Below are 11,063 nucleotides of genomic sequence, written 5' to 3'. Positions count from 1 at the left end.
ACTTTGGATGATACCGTATGTTTACTCCGTACTAGCTAAGTACTTATTAGTACCTTTTTTTTGGCTTTCTTATAAGCCTTGTTAAAAAGATACATAAAGCATTGGGGCGTTTAAAATTGACGCTGAGCAAGAGGTTCAGTTGAGCCGTGTGTACACCCGAAAGGGGGTAGGTTGCTTGGCTAGAGCCGGGTAACGGGTAATAGGCCACCGCAAGGCCTAACAGGATCCACTTCCAAGGATGTTATCTAGCTTGGCATCCCCCACGCTTAGTCTACACGAGGGAAATTAGACGAGAAAATGAACATGATCCCATAGCAAGTAAAGAGGACATCGTTTATGCCAAGTTCTCTTTGGATTTGATTAGACATGTTCGAGACCCATATCAGCACTACTATCTAGCGTGAACCCTGCGGCTTCAGCCTCATGGCATCCTGGCATATATTAAAATATAAATAAGTAGCGCCTCTTCCAGGGGCACTTTGTTGCAGGGGAGTTTTTTTATTTGGCTTTTTTCTTTTTATTTATCACGTCAAAATACCTGCTAGTATGAGTCTTTCATCGCGTGCGCTGTTAGCTCTAGCAGCCTTTTCTTCTCTATCTCTCGCCAAGGATGTCGGTTATTTCGAGGCATCCGCCTGTGCCGATCCCAAAGCCTTTGAAACCTGCTACAAGAATGTAGATACCAACTACGCGAACTGCGCAAACAACAATTGCGCCGGGGGAAGTCAAGCCTGCTACAACTCATGCGGTGGAAACCAATCTTGCATGGACCAGAATTGCCCTGGCTTGGGAATGAATTGCATCAATGCTTGTGAATGTGAAAGGTCCGCTCTCAAGATTGATTGCGCAGGCCAGAGTTGTTGGAATCAGGTAATAGCCCGGTTTTAATTTTCGGAGCTTCCAAATTTGACACGCCTATCTTAGGTCTACTCCTGCGAGTACCAAAATACAGTCCTCGACTTCCTCAACGTCTGTACCAACCCCAACCAGGACGAGTCACCATATTAGCCGACACCAGATGACGCCCCTAGTTCCTGTTCCTGCAACATTAGCAAAATTGACCAAAAGGAATACTTGATCAGCAACCACATAACCGAGTGCTCGAATAACAGTACAAATATCGATCAATTCACTTCTACTAACGCAATGATTGATTACGGAAATGCGTGCCTCTGTTGTGGAAACAGTGCTATTATCTCTGCGTATTATCTTGCACCAAAGCTTAAAGGAGTTCCTTTTGACCCTTCTGTTGCTAATTATACTATTCAGTATCTGGGATACCTGTCCTGAAACGAAACCCTCTCTACCGAGTGCAGATGAATGGTTCAACTCTGTTCTCATTCCCGGCGACTGGGATGAGTGTGGACCATACCTCAAGGCGTATGATTGTGCCAGTGATCTCGGCTATGTTCGTGCCGATGCCGGTGCGAACACCAAATTCTACCATCCTAGCAGCATGCCGAGCAATGGCACGAAAACCGCCTCGAATGTGGGCGGTGTTATCTCCGCCCCGGTCAGTGGTAATACTTTCAGTTGGACCTTTGGTCAAACTACCAACTCGGTGTTGCATGTTGTGACTGTGTCCTCAGCAGATGCTACTGCTACCGGTACAAAGGCTAGTGCTGGGAGCGATGCTACTGCAACAAGTAGTGCGACTGATACGGCAGAGAGTGAGGGAGAGGGAGAGGGAGGTAGTGACGCAGAAAGTGATGCCAAGCCTGGAATGGGCTCTTCTTTGATCATTCCCTCTTGGATTATCGCTGGAAGTGCTGGTGTCTTCATGTTATTGACTTTATGAGGATCCACTGTATGAATTATGTATGGAGATTTCCCAAGTTTATAGAATCAATAGATCATTTCTAGGTGTTTTGTGATAAGCCAGTAATCATAGATTGCTGCAATTCGCTATATACATGTGTAGTAGGCCTAAAGATAAGGTTCGTATGACATGCGCTAAAAAAGTCCAGTCTTGCTTGCCTCTTGCAATCCCTGTCCTTCCCTCAAGATCCATTCCGCTCTGCTCTAAATACATGTGTGGATGCCAGGCAATCAGGAACTCCCTTACTCGATAGCAATATCGGCACAAGAGAGATAGATCTGACCAGTCTGGAAAGAGTTCCACTTCCAGGAGAGCAAAGTGTGGTTCGAGACGTAGTCTGGAATCTTGACTTGCTTTGAGACAGTGTAACCGCCGGCGATTGTTGTCTCGCAGGAGCCAAGCTCAGCGTTGTCGACACCTTGGCACTTGGTATCGTCAAAGCCGTTGCAAGTGAACCAGTCATTGCGGTGGCAAGCCTCATCATCACCACAGTCGGCACTGTAGTCACAGGTCTGTCCATCCACACCGGTGCACTCAAGAAGACCTTCATCGAAGCAGGCCTCGGCCGCCTGCTTCTCCTCGTCGGTTGGCAGGTAATCCGGGTCGAGGAACTTGTCCACGATGTCCTGATCTTGGCAGATACGGTATGAGAACATGCCGCCGTGATCACCGTTGTGATCAAGACACCACACAACATCAATGACATCGCCAGCTTTGTAAGTCTTGACAATATCAGTGCCCCAGCTCGCGCCGGGTTGGTTGTAGTCGACGCTCACACGGGCATTGTACCCGCAGGGTCCGCTGCGGCCAACGGGGGCTGCGTCGAGATCGGGCCAAGAGGCAACAGGCTCGAGGATGGTGCACTCAGGGCATGTGTCAGTTCCAGCCTAGATAATGTCAGTCAATGGAATATCCTTGATATTCAGTTCATCTAGGAGTCTAACCTCAAATCCGAGCTTTGTTCGACTGTCCGGGGTGACAAGGTAGCCATGTCCAGCAACAATGGTGGACAATGAGCTCACTAGGATGACTGCGGCAGACTTCATGATGCTGAGGGAAGATGTAGTTTGTTTGAAGCAGAGTGAATGTTTGGAATTGGATGCAGAACAAACTAAGTGTTGGGGATATGTCCTTTTATAGTATTATGACTCGCTCCCTTGTACGTCGAACCCCATACCTATTGGGTAGTTGCTTTACGTAGTGCAAGATCTGATCCTACATTTTCTACAGGGTACGGACAAGAAGGCCAATCATGAAGAGTTGTTTTATTGGGTAGAAGAACATTCTGTGAAGAACGTGTCTCAACTAGGCCACCCTAAAAACGATCGGCATCGACGCTACCAAGTGTCGAGCGGGTGAGGGGTTTCAAATTGTTGGTCAGAATGTCTGAACATAATCATCACGGTTAAATTTGATATTGCTCCTGAGTATGCAGGGTCAAGACGCCGCAACGCCGCTGAGGAAATCCCAGGCTTGGCGCGGCAGTTACTTGGCTGAAGTATGGGGTGCCCGACATATTTCCGCCAATTAACAGATTTAGATCGAAAAGATTAGATCCAAGTGCAAGACGAATGCAGCGTGTATAATTTTAGAGATGTTTCTACGAATACCAATTCATCTATGTCACACGGGACAAGTTAGTTTTTTCTTTAATTTTGCTTCACCGCAGGATCGTCTATGGAATAGACCTCTTCTTTCTCTCCATATACTATGTTCTTCATCTAACTGAAACCTTGGCTTGTTGTGGCTTTGGTGGCTGCGGGGTATTCAGCCTTTTAACGCCATGGCGCTCGGAACAGAAAGATCGCCATCATCCCGGCTTTACTGGGGTTTCCCGACTATTTCCCGACAAGTGTGCATTTTTGGCAATTCCGACGTCTATCGCTCGTCGCACGTTACAGATGTGCTCACAGTAGGTATCAATTAATTCGGAAAGGATTGCCTAAAATGCTTTTGTCTGCCGCGGCCCTTGTTCGGGAATCCCCCAGCCCCAGGAGTCGGAATTGCTTCCTTTTCTGGCTGATGACACCGGATCATCCGGTGATAATGGTGTATGGCTGGTTCCAAGATTCAAGGTATAGGGGTGGGGTTTGTGGGCACTGATACTGCGGCATTTTTCATTTTGTAGGACGCGACGCCTGCTCACTGGATGCCCGAGCTGCTACTGCATCATTGGCAGGGCTCGGAGATACGTGACTATGAGCCTCGCGGAACTCAGTTTCTGGAATATGGGAATGCGAGTGCAAGACGCAAAGAATATACTGAGACATGAGTCTAGGTAACAGTCGCACCGCTAGCAGCTTCATTCAAAGCCTTGAAAGACTTGGCTCTGTGGCCTAATATATCCACCGTGTTTCCACTGCAACTTCTCGACTTTGCCATTCCACTTGAGCACTCCGGCTTCATCGCCCGTTGTCATGTACGCATACAGATAGATAATATATAAAAAGGGGATCTATAAGACCATATGGAATTTCACAGGAGATGAATGATGCGACACAGGTAGACTAGGAGGGCTCTAAATCATGACGTCCAATGGAAATTTCCATGTAATCAGGCTAGCCTTCATTGATTTCGGGCTGTTTGCACTAACCCGGCTCGATGTAGTACGTACTTGGCTTCTCAGCAGTATATATGTTTGTGGTAGCTTTTATGTCACTGAGGGAATAGAGATAAATAAAATGCTCCATACTGTAAAAAGAAAACAAAGAGCAGAAGCATAATCAGAGTTTCGGGATCGGGTAGTTCATATAGTGACCATTTGCCTCTACCTACTCCGTACATGAAGCTACTCTTTTATTTAGCGAAGCATCCATCCATCATTATTAATACACATCGTATCATGACTATGACCTAAATGACAAGTCTTACTGGAAGTTGCTGATCCTATGCACTATCTACAAAACACAGCTTGTCCCATAAAATACTAAGTATAAAGCGGCATTACTTAGCAAGAACACAGCCGGCTGCGCAAACTCATCCGCAGTTGTAATACACAAAACAAGAATATGATGGCTACTACTCCTATCCTGACTCTATTTATCTAGAATCTCCTAAGTAATACCAAGTAGATGCGTTTAAATATCTCCACTAGGTCCAACTTATCAGTCAAAGAGATAAACAAAAGCGAGGAAAATGGCACTCACAGCATTCACCCTGATGTCTGCCTAGGTAGTAATTCAGCACCATTGCTAATGTATCGATCTAATACTACTGTAGTAGACGGGTTAGAAAATATCCCAGTGCATTCAAGAGAGAGGGGGGACCTACTAGATAAACTGGGGAAAAGATTAGCGGTTATTGTGCTTATCAATTCAATAGACGTGCCCACCCAGGTGCTGGGCTCTGATTCGATTGCATGGGTGGCTATAGCAAGCACTTCTGGCTTCGGGGTCACAAGGGATAGGAAGGAGTACACCGGGCGGTGGCGCAGCCGATATTGCATAGCCCGATTACGTAGAATTTGTCTTTGACAGAGTCAATTCTTGGGCGTTATTTAAGAATGTAGGTGTTCGGTATATTGAAGAAATCTAATATATGGGAGTGTGTATTTAGATATCTATTGGCATTGAAGGATATAAATGAATCACCACAACTCCTGTTAAGCATATGTTGAAGAACGCCTACCCACAATGGGATGTTGAGCCCCACAGATTGTACAATTTGAGGATCTACTTCGTGGAGGCCAGACAGTTTGTCTTAGTCCGATAATTCCGAAGACAGCCATTCAATCTAGAAAAGGGCAATCTTATGTCCAAAATATGAGGCTCTGCAGTGACGTTCGTGTTTTGCCCGGTAAAACTATGCGCCCCGGTAAAATGGAAAGAGATAAGATGATATGGCTGCAATTACGATATATGATTGGCCCATGTAGAATGAACGCGTTGCCCAGGTGGTCATACACGACCTTACAGCCAATCAACTTAGCTCATAACTCAATGTGGGCGAAGATTCCGAGATGCATACAGAGTATACGTGGGATTATGTTACCCCCTCGGACAATTACACTGTCACAACTGCTCAGTGCTACTCTATTTAAACCGTCAGAAGCCCCGTCACTAATATCTATTCCAGTCAATTTCCAACCTCATCAAACACTCTTCGAGTAAGGGAAACATTCATCGTCTGCTCCAGAACTTTGACCTGACCACAAACTACGCAATAGGAATTATACACCAGGGTCTCTCGACCACACATACCCAAATTCTCAAGAACCCAACGGTATCTCTTTCAAAGCCCGCTTTTCTGCTCCGTAAAGGTTGACAGTTCATACAGACCAGACCAATTATGAATACCGAGGCTGAACGGAAAGCGAGACGGGAGGAAAGACGCAGGCAGCAGGCAGCTGCGGCTACAGCCGCAGCCGCATCTGAATCTGCATCCAATGCCGCTGTATCGACTTCAAGCTCGTATGATACTGGATCGAGCTCGTATGGCGGATCGAGCTCATGTGATACTGGGTCGAGCTCGTATGGCGGATCGAGCTCATGTGATAATAGTTCCGGATGATAAGGCGAGGCAGACTCGCCTAGTCTAGAACGGGACAATAAGAATTGATTATTACTATAACCCATAAATATCCATTATGTCTTGTTTATCAGATATGATAACAATATTTTGTAGACAGTAAAGGTATAGAGAGCGGGGGGTTTCAAAAAAAAAAATTAAAAAAAATAAAAAACAGATATCGTATTCTTTTAGTTGCTGTGCAATCATGGAGATGGGAGATGGTGGGCAACAGTCCCATTACTTTGCAATAATCAAGCAATATAATGGAACCGCTATATTGAGGCGACTCCCGGTTACCATATCTCATTCTGCGAGTTACGCTCTGTTGCTAAAGACAGTGATGTCGGCCAATTCGTCAATTTTCCACGCAAGAAGATTTGTGTGGAAAGCATATGTTCTTCGTAGTTAGATGTGATAAAATAAATCGGAAAATTGAAATGTTACCCAAATAGCCGTAAACAATGGTGATTTCTCTTGGATGAATCAGCAATTTTATCTATCCTAATTAGGAAAGGTGATATTGTACACAAATGATCTCGGGCGGGCCCGGCCTCCAAATGTATTTGCCGAGGTCAAAACTCGAAGAGGACTACCGCGCGTATACAATAGAGACCTACATACTGTAGCACCTATAGCGTGGACATTCACTGTTGCTAACATTATTCCACAGACGAATAATTGATAGTAATAATGCGAGATCCTTGCTACTCACCGGGCCAGCTAGTCCCGGACAGCAATTTTCTTTTCATCCATACTAGGCTCGATCTCCTCGCTCGTAGGCACGGTGTCCAATGCATCGAGAGTAATGTCAACACGAGGACCGGTGAAATTCTTTCTTCCGTCCACGGCCCACTGGAACACGGAGATCATGATAATAACAGCGAATGCTGCAATACAGTAATCTGGATGGGCAGGTTAGTGAACAGGCTGTCATAGATAATCCCACAGCTAAACTCACTCATGCTGCTTCCCGTGACAGTACTTGATGGAGGGAAGACAAAAAGGACAGTAGTCAAAGCGATATATGATAGAGAAACCTGGTCATGATCAGAGATGATCCACTTTATTCAAATTCATTCATGGCTGCAACATACCAAATCGACAAACCATCCAAGTGCATTAGGCAATTTCCATTTTCTTTCAGGGAGCGATTTGCGCCCCTGAAGACAGTTGATGGCAATGGGTATTCCGTAGGACAGATCAAGAGCCACGACCGAGGCAGAGATGATTGCGTTGAAAGCACTAGATTTTGTAAGTTACCATTCGCACTGTGGCCCATGGATGGTGATTATTACCTCGTAGAGCCCAGGAAGATGCATCCGAATGCGATCACAACAACAACACTAAGGATTAGTGCGTTGAGGGGCAACTTGAGTGTCGGGTGGACTTTTGCAAAGAACCGAGAGGCAGGAAGGCCCCCATCTCTGCGAATCATTAGTCTTCGCGTTATATGCCGGAAAGAATATCAAATACCTTGCAAAGGCAAAAATCATTCGGCTGCTAGTGGTCATGACGCTGATTATAGCAAAGACCAAGCAGACCAGAGGCAACCTAGAACGTCAGAGTGGAAGCCCAAGAGGGAGAAAGTCTCGCCACATACATCAAAAGGCAGATACCTCCCGCGTTGCTTTTAGTCGCATCGATCAGGATCTGTAGAAGAGGACCGGCTGCGGAGGTTGTGACAGTTTCCATATTTCCTGCGACGAAGAGAAGGACTACCAAAAAGATCCAACCGGTGAACACGCCGATTCCCACGCAGCTAACCATAATTTTTGGTCCCTCGATTTCAGCGTTGGGTACCTCTAAAAGTGCGATGTGTTAGTCACTTCCTCTATCTTCTCATACCCAGAGCAATCCTTTACCTTCGATCATGTGTGCGACCGCATCCTAAATAAAGTTAGCTGGATTGATTTGTTATCACAATGATCACGATGACTTACAAAGGCAGTCACGCCAAGCCCTCCTTGAAGCAACTGGAGTATCTGTCAGTATCATTACAGCATTGCGGTGAGCGTAGTAAACATACACCTAGAAGCCATGCGACTCCATCAGGCCCTGAGCCGAGTTAGCAAAATTGTAATAATAGAGTTATAGGGGGAGCCATACAGCCTGTTGTATTGACAAAGTCACAAAACACAAAGCTGTGGATGTTAGTTATCCGCCATAACTTGATTCTGGCATAGGAGCTCATACTAAGCTGAGTTGTAGTTGGGAGAGGCACATGCGAGACATGTAATTGACACAATCACAAAGCCTCCAATCGACCATATGACTGGATATTGTTAGCAATAGAATGAGTCACACTAGACGAGGGTAACCGACAAGCACCGCGGTAAATGACTGGCAGGATGGAGTTCATAAAAGCATTGATGACGAAAGAGCCAACGGTCAATCCGATGTAAATGAGGAATTGATGCCAACGTTGCGGGGCATAGTTCTACATATCACGTTAGTGCTGCGGTAAGAGTGCGGAGTGATCTTGCTCACCTCATGAAGGACGGAAATGATGCCAACGATAAGCTGACTAGAAAGAAGGGAATTTGTTGCGACGAGAGCAACCTGGCCGTGTTAGTTTGAGTACCACATTGAATGATTGCCTTGCCTACCCATCCCGCCACATTGATCCAGCCTGTAATCCATGATAATATTGGTACTGTGCTCGGCCATGCAACTTTCAATTCATTAGTATAAACTGTGGTGATGTATCAGAGAGAAACATACTAGCTGGTGTCAAAGTTAGCGTTGGTCCGACTCGCATAGATTGTAAGTACGGAGCGACTTACCTGCAACCCAGTGATACTGTCCACCAGCTCTGTAAAAAAAAGAGAGAATCAGTCTGGTGTATACATCAAAAGGAGGAAACTTGAAGCATACGTCGGATATGCCGAGAGAAATTCAGCTAGCGAACATGCGATACAAAGATTGCAGAATCCTGCAGTGACCAGTCCTAAATTTTGCGTGTCAGCGATATCTCGGAAACCAAGTATTTTTTTTTTAAATACACCTACCCCAAATCACACTTGTGCTTCCACCAGATGTAAGACTGATCGACAAACTAGCCGAAAGAGCAGTCCATGACTAGTCTCGTTAGCTAAATAACACGGTCGCGATGCATGTCCGACCTACATTAAGAACTGCAAAGGCCAAACCAAGCATCGACCTAAAAATCCCCGTCAGAATCAAGCCTTGCATATTGCATATGCTAGCGCATTCCTCTTACCATGTGGAATGACTACGTTGGAGTTCAGGCCGATGGCCCATGGCTGCCAACCGGGCGTCATCGCCTTGGAGTGGACCGTCTTTCATATTGGCTCACGATTCGAAGATGAGAATATTTACAAATCTCAGAGCTGGGGAGAGGATCAATCTAAGTATGTCCCCCGTTTCAAGCGTATCAGGAAGGCATTGCCACACAAATTCTCCTTCCGATAAGGGGGTTGGCTATTCCATATGCGGGGAAGCTGTTGCGAAGCCTTATCTTAGAAACTGCTTGTACGCGCTAAGATGCTAGGCTGGTCGCATGGACTTGCCCAACATCGTATAGTCTTTGCTAACAATTAAAAGACGGCAAAAAAGGGGCTTCTGATTGAGTGTTTTATTCAATAGACTAAGGGAGTTTATCACAGGTAATATTATCAAGTCGTTCACTATCTTGCATGCCATTTCTTCACCTGTGGGTTTTCGGCGTTCAAGTATTAGGTGATGTAAATGTGTATGGGGTAGATATAGATATATATATATCACCTAGACAAATATTCCCTAGCCTTAAAAGAGACATCATCTACAATATTTGGGATTGTAAAGTTATTTGAAATTGAAACTAATAATAAATATGTGATCGTGTTGATACAGCAATAACTCCCCAAAATATGCGCCTGTTCTTAAAGCATGTGATGGCTTGGAATCCACAGAATACACCGAATCTCAAATCCCAAATGCCTCAAAACTCCATCCCAACGCAAATGGCAAAGCAGAAAATCCATCCGCCACTTCAAGACTACCAGCATCCTGAAGTATGGATCGAATATTTATCGAACATTGTAGGCGTCGAGTGCATGCTGGACATCATGCAGACTATTCTTGTCGCCGTATGCATCCATCAACTGTTGGTTTCGCGCCAGCCGTTCCTGTTCCTCCTGCATAGATTGTTCCCGTCGCGACTGGGCCGCGACGTAGTAGTTGTATGCACCGAAACCTGCACGTGACAAAGTCAGTATGGTCCCTACAACATAGGAAGAATACGAGATTAAAAACATACCAAGCCCAATTGTAGCCATTAGAGGAAGCAGTCTAAAGCGAACAAAGTCAGTCGAATCGACCGAAAAAAAAGGGGGCGGCACAACTTACAGCCGCCCATTCCGAGGCTTGAGACTAGGGGTTTGGTGGTTTCCGTATGATTTGTTCGGGAGGGCAAATTGAGACATGATGTATATTTCTGATGTCTGAGAGTGTGGGTTTGGATATTCAAGAGTATTGAATTGAAGTAAAGAAGTAAAGAATTCGAGAAGTCGAGAAGTAAGTGAATTCAATTAGCGGAAGAAGCGGAATGCGGGGAAATCATGACGTGAAGGTCCGAGGATCGCTTCCGAGGATCGCTCCCGAGGTCTTATAGGTGATCTGGGGGTCTCATCATGCCACATTTCATTTACAACTTCATCATACAATTTCAATTGCATGTTCTAATTTATAGGTTATATTGAAGTATAATTGAATCATAGTGTCGTAGGGGATCCAT

General features: G+C 45.4%; 6 protein-coding genes across 6 annotated transcripts; 3 read left to right on the top strand and 3 right to left on the bottom strand.

Moving 5' to 3' along the window:
• Positions 1-546: 546 nt before the first annotated feature.
• Positions 547-1,008, top strand: N7479_002858 (uncharacterized protein; the record flags this gene model as incomplete). The annotated part of the gene is made up of 2 exons (XM_057250555.1): positions 547-870; positions 925-1,008. 2 exons carry the CDS (start codon positions 547-549, stop codon positions 1,006-1,008), a joined length of 408 nt encoding a protein of 135 aa, XP_057114987.1.
• A 138-nt stretch (positions 1,009-1,146) lies between these two features.
• N7479_002857 (uncharacterized protein) lies at positions 1,147-1,798 on the top strand (the record flags this gene model as incomplete). Its single annotated transcript, XM_057250554.1, has 2 exons — positions 1,147-1,202; positions 1,270-1,798. 2 exons carry the CDS (start codon positions 1,147-1,149, stop codon positions 1,796-1,798), a joined length of 585 nt encoding a protein of 194 aa, XP_057114986.1.
• Positions 1,799-2,061: 263 nt separating this feature from the next.
• On the bottom strand, positions 2,062-2,865 carry N7479_002856 (uncharacterized protein; the record flags this gene model as incomplete). Its single annotated transcript, XM_057250553.1, has 2 exons — positions 2,062-2,706; positions 2,764-2,865. 2 exons carry the CDS (start codon positions 2,863-2,865, stop codon positions 2,062-2,064), a joined length of 747 nt encoding a protein of 248 aa, XP_057114985.1.
• Positions 2,866-6,106: 3,241 nt separating this feature from the next.
• Positions 6,107-6,328, top strand: N7479_002855 (uncharacterized protein; the record flags this gene model as incomplete). The annotated part of the gene is made up of 1 exon (XM_057250552.1): positions 6,107-6,328. The coding sequence occupies one exon, from the start codon at positions 6,107-6,109 to the stop codon at positions 6,326-6,328; it is 222 nt and encodes a 73-aa protein (XP_057114984.1).
• Positions 6,329-7,048: 720 nt separating this feature from the next.
• On the bottom strand, positions 7,049-9,634 carry N7479_002854 (Amino acid/polyamine transporter I; the record flags this gene model as incomplete). Its single annotated transcript, XM_057250551.1, has 19 exons — positions 7,049-7,230; positions 7,287-7,365; positions 7,423-7,570; positions 7,624-7,752; positions 7,802-7,879; positions 7,929-8,130; positions 8,191-8,215; positions 8,269-8,301; positions 8,355-8,383; positions 8,435-8,469; positions 8,522-8,600; positions 8,651-8,765; positions 8,816-8,887; positions 8,935-8,999; positions 9,112-9,140; positions 9,203-9,275; positions 9,337-9,406; positions 9,455-9,488; positions 9,549-9,634. 19 exons carry the CDS (start codon positions 9,632-9,634, stop codon positions 7,049-7,051), a joined length of 1,563 nt encoding a protein of 520 aa, XP_057114983.1.
• Positions 9,635-10,356: 722 nt separating this feature from the next.
• Positions 10,357-10,752, bottom strand: N7479_002853 (uncharacterized protein; the record flags this gene model as incomplete). The annotated part of the gene is made up of 3 exons (XM_057250550.1): positions 10,357-10,523; positions 10,587-10,618; positions 10,676-10,752. 3 exons carry the CDS (start codon positions 10,750-10,752, stop codon positions 10,357-10,359), a joined length of 276 nt encoding a protein of 91 aa, XP_057114982.1.
• Between the last annotated feature and the right edge of the window lie 311 nt (positions 10,753-11,063).

Source organism: Penicillium vulpinum, assembly GCF_028829585.1.
Source record: "Penicillium vulpinum strain IBT 29486 chromosome Unknown utg000001l_segment0_segment0, whole genome shotgun sequence".
NCBI classification, from domain to species: Eukaryota; Fungi; Ascomycota; class Eurotiomycetes; order Eurotiales; family Aspergillaceae; genus Penicillium; species Penicillium vulpinum.
The sequence above is the reverse complement of the archived record's forward strand: the minus strand, read 5'-3'. Positions and strand labels throughout refer to the sequence as shown.